The sequence below is a fragment of the Phoxinus phoxinus genome (genome assembly GCF_949152265.1).
Source record: "Phoxinus phoxinus genome assembly, chromosome: 19".
NCBI lineage: Eukaryota > Metazoa > Chordata > Actinopteri > Cypriniformes > Leuciscidae > Phoxinus > Phoxinus phoxinus.
In genome coordinates, this window is record NC_136894.1 from 4,153,887 (window position 1) to 4,172,464 (window position 18,578).

General features: G+C 37.5%; 1 protein-coding gene across 1 annotated transcript; it reads left to right on the forward strand.

Moving 5' to 3' along the window:
• Positions 1-6,276: 6,276 nt before the first annotated feature.
• On the forward strand, positions 6,277-18,500 carry gnrhr1 (gonadotropin releasing hormone receptor 1). Its single transcript, XM_079592011.1, has 4 exons — positions 6,277-6,316; positions 7,515-8,046; positions 11,379-11,580; positions 13,750-18,500. Exons 2-4 carry the CDS (start codon positions 7,516-7,518, stop codon positions 14,154-14,156), a joined length of 1,140 nt encoding a protein of 379 aa, XP_079448137.1. The 5' UTR covers positions 6,277-6,316; position 7,515; the 3' UTR covers positions 14,157-18,500.
• The last annotated feature ends 78 nt before the right edge of the window (positions 18,501-18,578 follow it).

Sequence of the window (18,578 nt, forward strand, 5' to 3'; positions counted from 1 at the left end):
CTCTGCAGCACCATGACATAAACATAACAGTTTATTTGCAGATTATATTTATATGTGACCCCATAATCAGGATTTCTCATTTCAATGAGGCATGAATAACAATAGACAAAATATGTGAATATTTTGCAAGTTATACATAAATCATTTATTTATGAATTGAATTTATTATCAGTGAGCATATCACTCTTAGAAAAAAGGTTCAATGCAGTTCTAACGCTTTATGTAAAAACAATTCTGAGGAGAAATTTCTTAAATGATTGCATAATACTTTATTTTAACGGTTTATTTAAAATTTGTCTACTGATAAATATGTTTCATAAAATTGGCATACAATTAAAAATCAATTAATTAAAACTAAGTCCATAAAATGATGGAACCCCTAAAAGGTTTTATGCATGAAGCGCCTGACTAGAACCTTTTCTTCCAAGAGTGTGTATCGTCCAGCTAAATGTCTTAAATGTACTTTATAATTATGAAACCTTGGACAGTCTATTAAATACAGGATTAAAGAATAAAATAAACGTCTCAGGAACTTTTTGTACCATGTCCTCCACCAAAGGAACATTGGCAAATTAAGCACGCTTTACATTCCCTCTGTGGCGTTTTATTATTTAATTATAATTATTCATTGACTTAATCAGCAGAGCAAAAAGATTGGAGTGAAGGCCTCAACCTGCACGACATTTAATCTTTGAACTAATTCAAAACTGGCTGTCAGAATGAGCACTGCTCTGATCCGGTTAACCTGAGACGTGACAGCCGCTCATCAACACGTGCTTTGCAATTAAAATGTCTACGAGGCAGATTTAAAAGGCTGTTGCATTTGAACGCCTCCATTAACATGTAATACAAAAAGAAGGGAATACAAATGAGGTTTAAGAAAACAAATCCCTTTATAACATTTAACACAGGAAAAAGAACTGTGTAAATCTGTTGCAATTAAACAAGCTTAGATTGCAGTCTGACAGAGAATCCATTAATGATGTTATTATTAAACTGTTAATGGCAAGAGACTCCTTGTTTTAGAAAGTCACGAAAACAGGGGGGTTTATCTCTGCCTATATAATAATCAGCTAAGCATTTCTTTCATTTGTTTTTTACAGACAGTTTACAGTAATATTATGTTAACATTTTATTTACAGTAAAAAATTAAAAGCCTGTTTTGATACATATTCTCAGAGTGCAAGTCTGTGCACTACGATAATGTAGAAATACTTGCAGCTGATGCTGAACCTTACAGTAAAAAAACAGTGATGTTACAGGCTTTACAGTAAGGCATTTAAGTTATTGTGTTTTACTGTATACGTAATTTATCATGCTGAAACAAAACAGCTTGAATGTGAACATACCAAACTAAACCCATTCAAACCTGTTTGTTAGTGTAAAATGTACTGATAACAATACAAGTGGTACAATGAACGCCACATAACGACTTTATCAAAATTGGTCTCGATATATAAATTCGAAAGACACATTAGAGAGTCAAATGTGTTTTGACCCATTAGAACTGTTACTTGGCCCTAATAAACTGTTCAATTATTTTTGCTTGACAGGTGATCTGACCAATCATACTTCGCCATCCGCCATTTTGTCCGACAAAGCAGTCAGGAGAGTTAGTAGAGTAACATGGGAGGATTTGAACTTGAGAAGCGGAGTGTACTGACGCCATCCCGCGGTTAAACCAACATTCCTTCTGATGTTCATTCATGTTTATTTGATGCTATAAATGAACTAGAAGGAAGAGATGATCGGTTCACGAGCAGCTTTAACTGAGGCTCTACAGCGATCTGTCAAGACATTAAAGAGCCACAAAACGGTATTTATTGTTTAAATTTCTTTAAAAAAAATGACCAAATTTGGAAGGTGAGACTTTGTTTAATATGTTTAATATCAAAAGTAACTGAAAAGTAACCTGGTCTGTCCTGTCTGTCAGTGTGTTGTCAGTGTCTCTGCTCCGCGATGTGTTTTTCACTGCATGAGAACATGGTGTGTGTGTGAGAGCGGTGTAGCTTGTCGGACATAGCGACAGTAACTAAGGGGGGCGGGTCTTTGCGAACGGTCAATATTGTGATGTATCTGTACATTTAAAACCCGCTGTATATTTGTACTTAGTTATTCTGTGTAGCCTATATTCATTCTCCTATACAGTGAAGTGGCCAAAAGTGATGTCAGACCTAAATTGGTTTATTTCAACTTTTTATTAGATTTTTATTATGCATGTTGTGAAGTTGTGCCTGGAGTGTAAAGTATGCATACCACATTTCAATTGTATCATTTGTCATGAGGTAATGAAATATACCGAATGGTGTGGGCGTCATTGGTCATACCAAGGTTTCACTCATTATTCCCAGCCTATAATTTCATAAATAACAGAGCTGTCCTCTGCAACCAATTAAGGAGGATATTATTAAAATGGCAGTGATACTACCATGCAGAATGTAAAGTGCTGTGGCTGGTCAAGGAAGACTATAGTGAGCATTTTGACAGAAGAATGTAAATCACCTGAATGTGGGATCACCCCAAAACAGCTTCTAAACACCTGGAGGAGATCTATAACATCCAATTTCATCTCGAACCGTGAGCCAATGGCTATATTTGATGTAGGATTGAGAGGCTGTGTACCAGTAAAGGAATTTTATCTACTGCCAAAAAAAAACACCTTGCATTTGCCAAAGAAAATAAGGACTGGAGTGTGGAAGATTAGAGCTGTGTTCTGCAGTCCAACAAGCCAAAATTGAACAGCCTATAGCATTGGACGGTGTCAGGTATGTTTGTAGGAGACATCTGAGTGGTTTAATACTAAATGTGTGGCTCCATTAAGCACGACAGGGGGAACGTAATGGCATTGGGATGCATGTCTGCATTAGGTGTTGGAATGATCTACACAGTTGCTGGCACTTTGAAAATGGACCAATGCTTGGGAATCCTGCTGAACACAAGTATAGAGGATCTGTTCGGAGATCAAATGTGTGTTTTCCAACACAGTAGCGATCCCAAACACACAGCGAACAAAGTTGTGCGCAATGAAAGTGTTCATGCTTAGCATTTTGAAGACTTCAATTGGCCTCCTTGTTACCCGCCATTGAAAACCTTTGGGAAATTATAAACATGAACTGTGATAAGTTATGCAGGTCTTCCAATGAAGCTCAATTTTGGGAAGACGGAAGGGAAGAAGTTAAGCATGACACATGCACAAAGTTTAGTGAGTCAATGCACAGGAGAGTGGCTGCTGTAATCAAAAACAAGGGAGAACCAACAAAATAGCAATGTTATCAGTGAATGCTTTCGTGAGCTTTTTGCTTTTTTTCTATGCCTATTTTGCATAAAACAATAAAACCCATATATATATATTTTTTTTTTTTTCCTGGAGTTTGCCTTTCTTGCCAAATAATTTTATAGTAACCTAATTATTAATACCAATTAATTTTAATACCAAATTATTGTATTCTTCCCATTGTAAATTTACTATTTATTTATTTATAAATTAACCGTTCGTTTTAAAATCTTCCTGGTGTACTGACATTTGTTATGACATCCGCTTCAAACATTACAATGCTTGCTCATGATATGTACGTTAACTCTACAACTCTACAACAAGTAAGTCCACTTCACCAGCTAATTACTCTTCGACAGCAATGCCTTAAATGTACAGAGCAACCTCAAAAACGGAAGTTCAAAGACAAAATTCTAAAAATGGCTGCGCGCGTGTTTCTCTGGCGCATAAGATCTATATCGTCCACCGTACTGTATACTAAATTACAGTTAAACAACTAACAGATTTTCATACTGTAGGATTTTAAAACAGTTTTCGTTGCTTTCCGTGAATATGACGAATATGTACAGCTGTGTGGTGACGCTGAGGTCTCTTCACTGTGCGTGTTGTGTTGTGCAGTAGAGGTGTGTGTGTGTGTGTGTGTGTGTGTGTGTGTGTGTGTGTGTGTGTGTGTGTGTGAAGGTGATGCTGATGCTGTACAGACACTGATGCTCTTGGAGACTCTTCAGCACCTGGACAGCTCCGCGACTCCGTTTAAACACTCGGCTTTTGGGCAAAAAGTGCCAATAAGACAACATGTAGCTTCTTAAAAAGTGTCCTACTGTCCTAAAGCGTCAAGCATCCAAACTTTTGCAGCGGGAGATCATCGTTATCACCCTGATGAGTGAATTACCGTTGACTGCGGCAAACTGTTCCCTATACAGGAGTCCATGGTGCCGTCAAGCTCTCGCGGGGGTCGGAGGACATTTACCCGCGAATCAACGCGACATGTTATCGGACTGCTGAACGAAATGCACTTATTTCCTCTACAGCAGCATATGTTTAATATGAATAACTGAGGGAAATATTCAAGGATTAATCTACAAATCACACATTGCAGCAAACAGGTAAGTCTAACTCTATCACTGTTGTATTACAGCGGGCTGTACTGTACCGAGCTTACCGAGGAGACAGAACCTAGAATCCGAAACAACTGCATTTCTTGGCTTCATAGTGCATGGAAATCAGTTTCAGTATGATGTCTAGAAATGCTGTCTAGGTAGACAGCTCACTAGGTTTGGAGACACAGACAAAATATCTAAGTTTGGAATTGATTTCAGGATCACTTCTGTTTTAAGAAACTGATGTAAATGCAGCAAAAACTTTTCCTGATGAATCCTGGATGTGTGTCAGGTGTTTTTTATGATAGTTTTAAAGGCGAGATAATGAACATTGACATTGATATATAATGAAGATGAATTCTTACCCCACCAATGCAAAATCTGCTCAGGTGAAGCTGATGAATATGATCAAATGCTATTATACACTTCTGTACATTGCATGACTATGCTGACTCCCAACAAAAATGTCCAATATAGCTAAATGTGAGAGAATACATTTCTTTTTATTTTAAATTCACAAGCTAAAGTCTTCTTTTTGGCCACTCAAACATCAGCCCACTCGTACGTTAATTTGCCATCAAATCTTAATATTCTCATCACCGCTATCGTAATTAACTGGCTCCAAGTCATTAGTCATGTGAGCAAGAATATGAATATAATTATGCAAATTCACATGCAAAGTTTCAGAGATTATCATGACAATGATCCCTAAAGATTTTTTTTATGTGAGACGTTTTTGTTTTTCTAAACCATTGAAGTGTTAATGATGACCCCCCCCCCCCCCCCCCCCCCAAAGAAAACAGCATTCAGTGTGTAAAAGGAAGTAAGATATTCAAATTCAGGTAGTTTTCTGATTCTGCATTTCTAACAGCCCTTAAGATCAGAATATTCATGAACGCACTTATGCTATATTCCAAAGAGTTATGATAGCCGACACTCTTCCTTGCATATATTTGCATAATGTTTACCAACATTAAGAGGCAGGAGTGCACAGCCGCCATGTGGGCCGGTGTCCAGCAATCATTTAAACGGGATGACAGCGATGCCATCTATACATAATCTTATCCCAAAGAAAATAATATCCTTTGTGAAATTGATTTTTTTTTTTTTTAAATGCATATTGATTTCGCAAGAGGCAAAAATACATTTCTCCAGGTCAAGACACTGGTTAAACTTTGCAGGATATATTTCATTGTCAAGCATGAAGAACAATTGCAGTGCCAATAAGACGCATTACTGGAGCCCTGTGTAATTCGGTGTGAGGGTGCGGATACAGGGGAAGATGGTGCAGAGCGTGTGTTCTCTATCTATCACCTCCATGCTGTTTACCTGACTATACAAAAGACAATCTCACATTCAGAGCGAAGGGAAATACTGACAGCAGCCATTTGTCAGCATGATGGGGCATTTATATCAGAACCAGAGCCAGCGCTGGGAACCCCCAAACCATTAAAGTATCTTCTGTCTTCATGATGTTATCAACTACGTACATGTTCATTTATCTAATCCCGTAATCACTCAATAAAAAGTAATTAAACTCATTTTTATTAGTTAATTTAAATCAAATTAGATCATGAAGGTGTAGAGTGCCAAGTGGCCAGATAGGATATCCGCAAGCATGATGAACGAGGCCGAAGAACATCTGTCCGATACTGTACTTGTGAATCACTTGTTTGTGAATGATCTCATGTGCATAATCTCAGCGCAGAGCTCTGATAGTTGTCAGAGGTTTATATATAGACCTTTAAATAACCTCTGAGGTGTAATCTATCTCCCTGACACTTAACCAAGGTCTCCCTATTTGCCAGAAGAGATCCGGAGTGAAAAAGGGCCCCTGGCAAGAGTGTCTTATCTCTGTAGAGATGAGATGGCAGACGGCCGCCGTAAAAGCAGAGGATGTTAGACTGCGGGGTGATGGACGTTTGGGTGAAAAGTCATAAGGGTGACAAATGCCTCTGTGGTGACAGTAATGTAATGGTAATCAGGGTCTCTAGGTGATGTGATCTGAATATTCATGTCTGGGTGAACATTTTGCTGGATTTTTAGAGAGGATTATTCTGTAAAGAGCACAAAACTAAAATGAAGAATTGAAGAATTGAAGAATTGGCTCCCTTTCATTTCATGAGTCAGACTATCTATCTATCTATCTATCTATCTATCTATCTATCTATCTATCTATCTATCTATCTATCTATCTATCTATCTATCTATCTATCTATCTATCTATCTATCTATCTGTCTATCTATCTATCTATCTGTCTGTCTGTCTGTCTGTCTGTCTGTCTGTCTGTCTGTCTGTCTATATGTCTGTCTGTCTATATGTCTGTCTGTCTGTCTATATGTCTGTCCGTCTATCTATATATCTGTCTGTCTATCTATCTATATATATATCTGTCTGTCTGTCTATCTATGTGTGACAGTAAACACATTTGAAATGTTACAAATGAATGCTTATACTTCAAACAAATGCTGTTCTTTTGAACTTTTTATTTATGAAATATTGTCAAAAGTTTTTTTTTAAAGTTTTGACAAAAATATTAAGCAGCCAATTGTTTTCAACATTGATCAGAAATGTTTCTTGAGCAGCAAATCATCATATTTCTGTAGAATTATTTCTGAAGGATCATGTGACACTGAAGACTGAAAATTCAGTTTTACATCACAAGAATACATGTTACAATATATATTACAATAGAAAACAGGTGCTTTTAATTATAAAAATATTTCACAATATTTCTGTTTTTACTGTTTTAAATTACTTTCTATTACAAAAATCTTACTGACCTCAAAATTTCAAATGGTAGTGTACTTAATTTATATACTGTACACTTATTTATATTTAACAAATTTATGGACAAAGATGGAAGAACACTTCATTACCTAGAATGCCATTACTTGTTGAATTTTTCAGAATTTTAATTATATTCCTAATGTAATTCAAATTCCAACTTATGAATTGAAAATGAGCCATTTTTTTAATTCTGAATGTTGCCCAACCCTGGGTTAGCTAACCCTAACCCTAACCCTGATATCCACATGAGACCATGTGATACTGAAATGTTGCAGAATATTACAATGCATTTGAGTTTCACAAAATCCTTTACCGTGCAACAAAACGCCCTTTTTTCCCCCCTTTCCAGGATGTCAGTAAACGTGTCTCTCCTGTCAGAGAGTCCAAATGGGATTTGGGAGAACTCCTCTCTGCCGAACGCCTCTCTTCCTCGCTCTTACGCGGACTGGGAAACCCCCACATTCACTGTGGCCGCTCGCTTCCGTGTGGCGGCCACCCTGGTGCTCTTCATCTTCGCAGCGGTCAGTAACCTCTCAGTGCTGGTCAGCGTGACCCGGGGTCGAGGACGGCGTCTGGCCGCACACCTGAGACCTCTCATCGGCAGCCTGGCCTCCGCCGACCTGGTCATGACTTTTGTGGTGATGCCACTCGACGCCATATGGAATATTACAGTGCAGTGGTATGCCGGCGACGCCATGTGCAAGCTCCTCTGCTTCCTCAAGCTCTTCGCCATGCATTCGTCAGCGTTCATCCTGGTGGTGGTGAGTCTGGACAGGCATCATGCGATCCTGCACCCACTAGAAGCTCTGGACGCCGGTCGCAGGAACAAGAAGATGCTGCTGGCTGCCTGGATCCTCAGCCTCCTGCTCGCCTCGCCACAGGTACGAGAACAAGATGTTATGTTAAGTGGAGTTGTCATGTGTGCGACGTGTCTTGTTATGAAGCGGCACAGAACTGTCTCGAAGGATTTATAGATGGATGATAATGTTGTTGTTTGAAAACACAAAGGTCTTTTTTTCAGTAAAATACTTTGTCCAATTTACAGCTTAATATGAAGAGACAACTATAATCATGTTCCTTTCTCTACACTATAACCAGTTTCATAATTCGTATATGAATCCCACATGAGACTTGCCTTTGAAATAATACAGGCGAAACTCGAAAAATTAGAATATGGTGCAAAAGTTCATTTATTTCAGTAATTCAGCTAAAAAGGTGAAACTAATATATTATATAGACTCATTACATGCAAAGTGAGATATTTCACGCCTTTATTTGTTATCATTTTGATGATTATGGCTTACAGCTTATGAAAACCCCAAATTAAAAATTAGAATATTGTGAAAAGGTTTTCATAAGCTGTAAGCCATAATCAAAATTATAACAAATAAAGGCTTGAAATATCTCACTTTGCATGTAATGAGTCTATATAATATATTAGTCTCACCTTTTAAGTTGAATTACTGAAATAAATGAACTTTTGCACCATATTCAAATTTTTCAAGCTTCACCTGTATTATTTCAAAGGCAAGTCTCATGTGGGATTCATATACGAATTATGAAACTGGTTATAGTGTAGAGAAAGGAACATGATTATATTAAATATTACTTTTGCACAATATTCAAATTTTTCGAGTTTCACCTGTAGTTGATAGACTGAGTCTTGGTTAAAACAGACAAAACTCAGCGTTTTTATATAATTAAAACATTTTAAATACATTTTGTAGTGCCAATACACCCAAATTACATGACAATGACTTCAAATAAGTTCATAAATTCAACTGTTGTTAAACAATCAGTTGTAAAACCATATTTAAAACTAGCGTTACAAAGCTGTTTAGGTGCTTGAAGACAAACATTTTATTGCTATTTTTCAATATCATTTTTCTTTATTAATGTTCATAATAATTTGTATGGTGCTTATTCATCCTTATTTATCCAAAAATGCAAAATATCCCATCTAGTCCAACATAACACTGATTCAATACGTAATATGAGAAGGCTGAAGTACTTGTTTATCCCATTAATCTCTGATGGACAAAGTGTTCTGGAAACCAGTTTGAAAACAGCTGTGTAATGTTAGTGGTGCAAAAATGACACACTTCACATTTGTGGAAGAAAAGTGGCACATAGCCAAACTGAACCGAGTTTAGTTTTCTTTCAAATCAAAATGGTGGATTTGTTTTTAGGGAAATTGCACTTTCAGTCTGCCACACACTTTTCCAGATAGCTAAGCTTGAGCATTTCATTAAGCAATCCGTTGTTGCTTAAAGTGGTGCAATAACTGACCCTGGATCAGTGACTCCTCAGTGAGCACTTGCTGCATTGATTATAGATCCTATTTGTCAAGCTAGACTAGTCCCGGGGCATTTTCTGTAACCTTTAAAATGCCTGACTGAATCTTGTCGGTGTGTCTTTGTTCCTCACCACACACTTAATTCCAGTAATGTCGTTTTTAGCAGCCTGTGGATGTGACCATGGCGTTTAAAATAATTACAAGTGAGATAAAGAAGCCTGTCTGAGACAAGGTCAGTTAGGCAGACATGGATAATGGGAACGACAAGAGATATATCTATTGAGACGGAGTGGGTGGTGCATTGTAGATATCAATGTTAGCTCCTCGCTCCTGTGTTCGGTTCTGAAACTTCCCCCAGAGAGAAGAAAAAGGGCTTCCCTCTGTCACACTGTGTGCTACCTGATAAATCATACTGGAGAATATAGAGATGTCACATGGAAAAATAATGCTGACATGGAGCAAATGAATTTCTTTTATCTGAAAGCACAAGGTGATAACATGACAAGAATATACAATATTTGGTTCAAGTTCAACAGAGATAGCAGAATGTGTTTTCCCGCTATTCAAAATACATTTACATGCCCTCATGTAAGGGAAACCCCTACAGTGCAGCTACAGCTTACATTTTATTATTTGTAAAAATTTTAACATCACAATACAAGCAGCCATGACATGAAAATCCTTTGGCTTGCTGACTCAAAATGTGTAAAACGATAAAAATAGGTATGTTTAGATTCTTCGAAAGGTTTACGGTTTAGATATTTGTAGAAGACATGCTAATATTTTTATGCAGAACAGTTGAAAAACCTGTCAATAATCAGCGGATTATAAAAAAAGTGATTAGTTCACTGAAAAATCAAAATCATTCACTCATGTTGTTGTGAAACATAAGGTGAACTGAAGGCTGTGCCGGCCGATCTTTCCCATGCAAGAACAACTAGATGACTAAAGTTGGATGACAAACTTTGATATTGGTTTGACAAAGATTTGAAAAGCTTAAAGTTGGAAGATTTTACTCAAAGAAGTCAATAAAATGTTGTAAACGTGTTTTAGAAAGTTGTTAGCATATTTCAACAAGTTGCTAACATATTTTAACATGATTAATATTGTTGCAGGCACGTTGCTAGCATGAATTAGAACATTGCTAACATTTTTCTAACATGTTTTAACACGTTGATAACATGTTTATAGCATGTTTATAACACAGTGCTAGCTAGCATGTTTCTAACATGATTTACCACATCCCTAGCATGATTTGTCATGTTGCTAGCATGATTTAACATGTTGCTAGCATGATTTGTCATGTTGCTAGAATGTTTCTAATAAGATTTATCACGTTGCTAGCATGTTTTTGGATCAAGTTAGGCTCACAATGCTTTTGTGAAATGAAGCTTGAGAAATCTGTTTTGATATAGTTATTGTCCCTGTGTTTTGGTTTGACCTTGGCTACGTTTACACATGGCCGGCTATTTTCATAAATGGACATTTCACCCTCTCTCTGTTTTCAAAAATAACATTGTGCACACCTGTCAGTTTTCAGAAAAGTGTTCGTTACACGAACCCGTGTATATGCCGTCAAGAGCATGCCAAACCTGTGGCAGTGTCACGAGAAGCTCAAGCCCACGTTAGCCAATCAGAATCCCGAAAATAGTCACATACTGTGACGCCGGCTGCCTAAAACTCAGTTTCTCTCAGTTTACGCAAACGTGCAAACTAAGTTCTCGATTAGCCCTCGCCTGTTCGTTGTTCTGTTGATCGCCATCCCTGTGCGTTTAAGCCCTCAGTTTCTTCAGTGCTTTTTCTTGCGTTGATATTAATAGTGTTATGCTAGTGTGTTACTGTGTTCATTAAAATGCCTTGTGCTTTAATTTCCTCTCATTGACTCTTTTCTTTATAAATTGCTTTTTATCGTTTCAGTTATTTATTTTCAGGGCAATTAAGGCTGAAGGGGTTGACTTTGTGCAGTGTGTAACACATGGAAGCTTCCAGCACCGCTGGCAGGAAACCGTCTACAACATGTTCCACTTTATCACCCTGTATGTGTTCCCTCTCCTGGTAATGAGCTTCTGCTATACTCGAATCCTTGTGGAAATCAACCGCCAGATGCCTCGTGGTAAAGGTAACTGACTTTTGCTCTCTTCTGACATGGTATCTGTCATTGATATACAGCGTAACTGCATCCAAATTCCCATATGTTCCCATAATTTCATATGTACTGAATTTGAGGAAAAACTAGGCAGCGATTTCGGTGGGGACGCGTACCCACCAGATTTCGTCATGAGTCATTTTGTACCCACCACCTTTTTAGGGTTGCTAGTAGGGCTGTAATGATACACCAACATTTTTGACTCACGATTCGGTTCGTATCACGATTAAAAAAAATAAAAATCTCCATGTTTTCGGTGCTGATGCAGTTCATGTAACATGTAAGGGTGGCGCTGCCAATAAAGCACCTAAAAGCTGTCACAAAGAACCGGCAAATGTAATGATTAAGAATATGTCAAATATAGCAAGGAGAAATTTTAATTGTTTATTAATAAACAAGTGTTTTCTGTGTCGGCTGCAAAGATGAAGTTGACGATGCTGACTCGCGTTCTTCGCATAGTGAACGCGGCAGAGAGAAATGCACATCTCATACGGATTACATAGTTTTCTTTCGTTTTGAATTGTTCTGTTTAAAAGTATGATTTCAAGCGTTCTGTAGATAATAAATAGATAATAGGTCTGTGAGGCAAGTAGGCTATGCTGAGTTTCGGCTCATTTATGAGACGAGCTCCAGTTCATGCGCCGGCGCCTTCGTGTCGTCGTGATACTATCTATCATCTGCTTTACTTATTATTTATTAAATCCAGCCAATTGGTTGATGAAACATTGATTAAAATTAAGATACAATTAATACAAAACTAAATCCACTTTAAAGAAAGGCTTTGTGCTTTCTGTTTGAGGTCTCTGTGAAAGTCTTTTTAGTGCAGATTTCAGAGCGGTCACGTCCGTAACGGAGAAAAATAAAATTAATATTTTATGTTCTGTGGAGAGCATAGCTTGGAGGGCTTACATTAGTAAGCTACAGGACATCGTCTTAAAAAACATGACCTGCGCGAAAGAGTTTTTTTTTTAAATGCGTCATTGTACCCAGCACTTCTGAAAATGCACTTCCGAATGAGTCTCCGTCGCCAGCACATTTAAAACCAAACTAACGCCCATGTGGCCAAAAGTAATGTCCGGCCTAGGAAATATGATGACAAAACTATTTGAATAAAGATTATTCAAAGTGAGCATTGCTATTGTGCTCAGAGTTTTCATTTGTGATAACGCAATAAAACATGTTAAATTGTGTGGACGTAATTTTTGGCCAGGCTGTCATAAGAAATTATGAACACATGCCAAAACAAGAGAGAAAATATGAATAACTGACTATGATGTTGTCAATGTATGCTTTTTTTCTGTGAGGTTTTTTGTTTTTCTATGTGTTTTTTTTTTTGTATACTGTAGTAAAATAAAACTTGTAGCTGTAGTTTGCCATTTTTTGACAAATAATTTTGTCAGATAAATAGCTTAACCAAGTTTAGTGTTTTGTTCTTCCCCCATATTTAAATTATTACAGATATTTTGATGGTTTTATCAAATTTGTGGGGTCATTAAAAATAAAATCCCCTCATGACATCACTTTTGGCCACTACAGTATATTCTATCTAAATGACTTCAGTTTTATTACAAATTTCTAAAAAATAAAATAAATAAATAATTAATTGTAAGTCTTTCATGTGGTGTGATGGATCACTGTAGCTGCCTCAATTCAAACGGGAGTACAGAGTTCAAGTTATGCAACACTGCATATTTTTTCTTAACCTGATGATGTCTTATTTACATACTGACTATATTAATTCTCTTATTAAATTCTGCAGAATGTTTTTAATCTTTAGAGGCCATTTCTCAAAAACAGACATCATTATGATTGCATATATCTTGAAAACAGTTTGGAAACATAATTCATATGTCAAAAATAATCTTGTTTTCAAGCTTATTTTTCTGAACCCTCTTGGTTTAAGCACAATAATGTATTTTTTAGAAGACATAATATCATAAAGTAATTTTGCTTATGAAATAAATGTATCTTGATTTAAGATAAAAAAAAAAGATATATATTTTTTATGATAAAACAAAAATATGGAGCAATTTTCTTTTATTTTGTTTAAAGTTAATGTATAAAACTGTTGTCAAAATGATAAAGCATGTCAGACAGCACATGCCTCACATGTCCTCTGCTATCCTATGTTTGCTTTTGTAGGCGGAGAACCTTGTCTGAGACGCAGTGGAACCGACATAATCCCGAAGGCCCGCATGAAGACCCTGAAGATGACCATCATCATTGTGGCATCATTTGTGGTGTGCTGGACGCCGTACTACCTGCTCGGCATCTGGTACTGGTTCCAGCCTCGAATGCTGCAGTTGATGCCGGAATACGTCCATCACGCCCTCTTCGTCTTCGGGAACCTCAACACGTGCTGCGATCCGGTCATCTACGGTTTCTTCACGCCCTCGTTCCGAGCGGACATAGCCAGCTGCTTCTGCAGAAGGAATCACAACTCTTCTCCTAAGTCACTGGACCGGCTCTCCGCAAGGAGAGGGGGCGCAAGCGGAGAAGCCGAGTCGGACCTGGGAAGCGGTGACCAGCCCAGCGGACAGCAAGCATAGAGGGTCAAAACACCTGAGTTACAATTTGAGGTGTGGATTTAACCCTCTGTACATGAAATGTGGAGCTTTCCCTCTGTGTCCAGACATCTATATATCGTCGCTGTCAGACGGAAAATCATTTCTATTGCTCGCCCTTTACGCCTGTCTGTGAGTTTTGCAAACATATAACCAATGAAAATGATTAAAAGGAGCTTTTGACTAAACCTCCTAACTCAAACTGTCAGTCAAACCTCATAACTCCACACACACCTCTATCGTGAATGAAGTGCCAAACACATTTTAGACCGTCTCTGCTTGTTTGCAATGCATGGGTAAATAAACAACTGGTTGTTTGAATAGTACAGCATTTTTTTTACTCAAGAAGCTATATATAAAGGATAATGTTTACATATTTGAGGAACGGAGAAGAGTGTAAGCCTTATTCGGACGGTAATTGTTTCTCGTGGGGTCTGAAGGTATTTTCAACATTTACAGGAGTTAGCTGGTGATTTTATTGCCGTCCGAATCCAGAATGTCAGTGTTTTTCTCCCACCACCCGCGTAAAAATCCTGGCCAAATTACTGTTTTTGACAAACACCAAGGTCGTGTGGTCATTTAATTTGCTGTCTGAATCCACATCTCTGAGTTTAAAAGAAGAGATCACTTCAAAATTCACTTTTTAAATCCTTTTTGATCACTGCCGACTCCGAGCACCATATTTACGATAACTGTTGTACTTCACTGTAATATGCATGCATTTTAATGATGTACACTTTTATTACTGAAATGCTGAAAAGTATTTAGATGAACAATATTTCATCACAGCTCCACCTCAGTAAACAAAAAGGAGAAAGAGGGAAAAAAAGCACATAAACATTTGAAACGGGCCGTTATTGAGGCAGCAATATATTAAACAACATTAAAAATACAAACCAAGCAGCTTTGTATAGCTTGATGTAAATAAGAGGCTGCATTAACTTGTTTATGATAATTTCAATATTTTTTAAATTATCCTTTTGAGATATAACGCAAGACAAAAAACCATTTCAAATATATCGCACGCACGTCTAGCTTCCTATTTTTTTTAAAAAATATTATTGCAAGCATATGACATTTTATTTACAGCAGACAATCATGCGGCTGACCACGTGAGCAGCGCGTTCTCGGGATTACAAAACTTGCTCAATAAATCGCCATCCGAATGCATGAGTTTTATCACTGAGGTGCCATGCTAATTTATTATAACAGACGTCCACATGAGAAACAATTACCGTCCGAATAGAGCTAGTCTAGCATTTGTCGTTGAGTGAGTGTCTTAAATAGCCTGTGCAAAGCACTTCATCTTTTACAACATGAGATTTTGGCCAAATGACAGAAAAAACTGAGATAAAAAACTTTATAACCTGCAAGATGATGGAAATGTAATGCGATGCAGATGTTTAATGGTGGATAAAACACGTATGTCTGACATTCACTGGTCAAAAACCTCATAACTCCAGTTGAGCTTGATTTTGGTGAAATGTTAATGACAAATGCAAGTGTCTGACTATATACAAAGCCACAATATCAACTTTTTATTTTTTTTAAATAATTAAACTTGTCATTGTTTTTTCCATTTCCTGTCTTGGACAAGGTTTCCGCCCGACAGCGAAGATATGCTGCTGATGGTGTCTTGTATTTATGGTATGTGCAAGTATGATGCATTCGCTTGAATTGGGTGAATGCACTTACTATTGAACATGGAACAGCAAGAGTATCACATTGTGGTTTCAAGCTTGGATCTTCTAGAAAGATGAAACATTTGAATGTAAAATACCAAATGGCAGCACAATATCTCAGGCAATACCTTGAATGTGAGATATTTGCCTGTCTGGAACAGGGTAATAAATATACAGTGCCTCATTAATGGACCACAAGCAGAACCGCTTACGTGTTTGGAATCAGTTGACTGTGATCTCGAATTAATTATAGCTCAGAGTTCAGAGACACAACCCCAGATAAAAGCTTCTCTGACACATTGCTTCACTAACATTTCATCTCCGCTCCTGTTTAGGAATGTCAATTAATGTTTTAAAATGGCCTTAGCACATAAATCACTCATTCAAATGTTTAGGCTTGCCGTGTTTATCTGTGGATTCACCATTGACGTGTTTCACTCAATTCATCCATTCTTGTTTGCGGTTTATTGTAGTGATGATATTGCATGGCTCTCCAGAAAACTATCTTTGTGGTGTGTGTGCTTGTGATTAAATATTGATGTGGATGGACTGTCCAGCCTTAAAGAGATAGTTTACTCAACCCATGTTTTTGAAAACCTGTTTTTCTGAGGAACATGAATTGAGAATTTTGGAGAATCTTTACACAACTTACAGTTTATGGTGACCTGCCGAGCTCAAAAAAAGCTTTGTTTTATCTTTTCATATTATTCACACCATATTCCAAGTCTTATGAAGCCGTGCACAAGCCTTCAAGGCCTGGCATTTTAGTCATCATTCATTCTCAAATCAAATTCGCACATGTATTGTTGGACATCAGTATCATCAAAAGTCGCTGGTAATAGCAAATAGGCAACATATTTGAGAGCATGAATTGCATAAATGTATTGATTTAAAAAGGACCTGTTATGCCCTTTTATAAAGTCTTGATTTTTGTACAAGGGAAAGATGACATTATTTTTCACATATTTTACATTTTTGCAGCTCCTCTCTTCCCAGTCTGTCAGTAACGCTGGGGTGCGTTTCCCAAAAGCATCGTTATCCAATGTTCGCAAGTTCTGTGGTTATCAGCAGTTCAACAAGTTGGTGTGTCCCGAAATCATCGTACAGCTCTCGACCTGTCGTTAGAAGCAGAGTTTCTAGTTTACATGACATAATAAATCCTTATCTTGAGCCAAATAAGCAAGCTGACATTCAGGACAATCTGTATCTTTCATTTAGAATACATACAAATGTCATTTACGTCTTTTAGTTTGTCAAGAGATTTAAACAGTCGTTTTTTGAAGAGTGAGCATGTATGTGTGAACGTGCTCTACTACGTAAGAACGAGCCTATGATTGAATCTGGAAATAAAGCAAAAGAACTGAGAAAAATGAGAAATAGTCCTCAGATGCCATCTCTGTCATTTATATCAAAACATTTAGCGTTAATTCGATCTCAAACGGTTTCATTAACTTAAGTTATTAATCCACCACGTGCGTGACGTCATAAACCAAGGTGGTTGAATGACCACTTTGCGACAACATGGTTTCGGGAAACAGTCGTGACTATCTAGTTGATTTCTCCAACGATGGATTGTACTATGGTAGTGAAGCAGCGAGTTACGTAGTTGTATGGAAACGCACCAGTTTAGTTCCTGTCTCTATGAAGCTCCTCCTTCTGCTCTGATTGGTCGGCCGGACCTGATTGGTCAACCACTTTGAGTGTGTTTGAAAAAAATGTCCCGCTTCTTACCATAACCGTGAGTTTCAACATTTCAAGTATGCCTTGGGTGGGAATTATTTAAATGAGGAATATTGTGACGTGTTCGTTCCTGGAAGAAAACTCAAGACTACAATGGAGGCGTTTCATGGAGTTCAGAAACAGTGACACTGATATAGAGAATAACTCACTTTGAGTGACTTTGTGCTTTGTTGCTTTGCAGACATTTGTAACTTTGCAGACATTTTACATGTTCAAACAGCAACTTTTCAGGAAAAGTGAAAAAGTACAAAAGCATAATGGGAGTCGCGGCCCCTTTAAAAGTGTAATGGCTTAAACTAAATGTTGGTTGAAGAATGGCAGACTATGGTCACTATGAACTGTATCAAAGTTCTGGCAGGTCACGTTAGTCAAGCTCGCATCAGCTGACTCTCAGCCTATCACTGTATACATATATAAGCTCCTTCAGTATTATCAGCAGCTATCGCGTTTCTCAGGAGAGAATTACCCTCCTCCCTCCCCAGCTCCACCTCTCGTCCAGTCAGGATTTGGCATTCAGATTGCCTGATTATGTTGTACTTTCAAATCTTGAAATAAATAGATTTGCATACATTCATGTTGGTTCTGTTCGGTTTACCCCAAGGGGGGTTATTGCTGCTCTTGTCTATGCTAGTTCTTGCCCAGAACAGAACCATATACCGCCAATCCAAACTGTATGCTAATTGTCAATCATATTTGACGATAGTGGTCCTGACAGAAATAAAACAGCTGCGTAAAGAATCAAAATTCTGATTTTATGTTCCACAGCAAAAATAGCATTACACGGTTTGGAATGACATGAATGAGGAAATAATGAGAGAACATTTTTGCGTGAACACTTCAGGATCTGAACGAATGTGATTGCTGTTACAATGTTACAAAGATGGTAAACAGTGTATATAGTATATATAAAGAAAAACAAAAGCAGCTCGTGTGTCTTTTTTTTTTTAATTGACAGAGATTCGTAAAGGGATAATAATGGTCAACT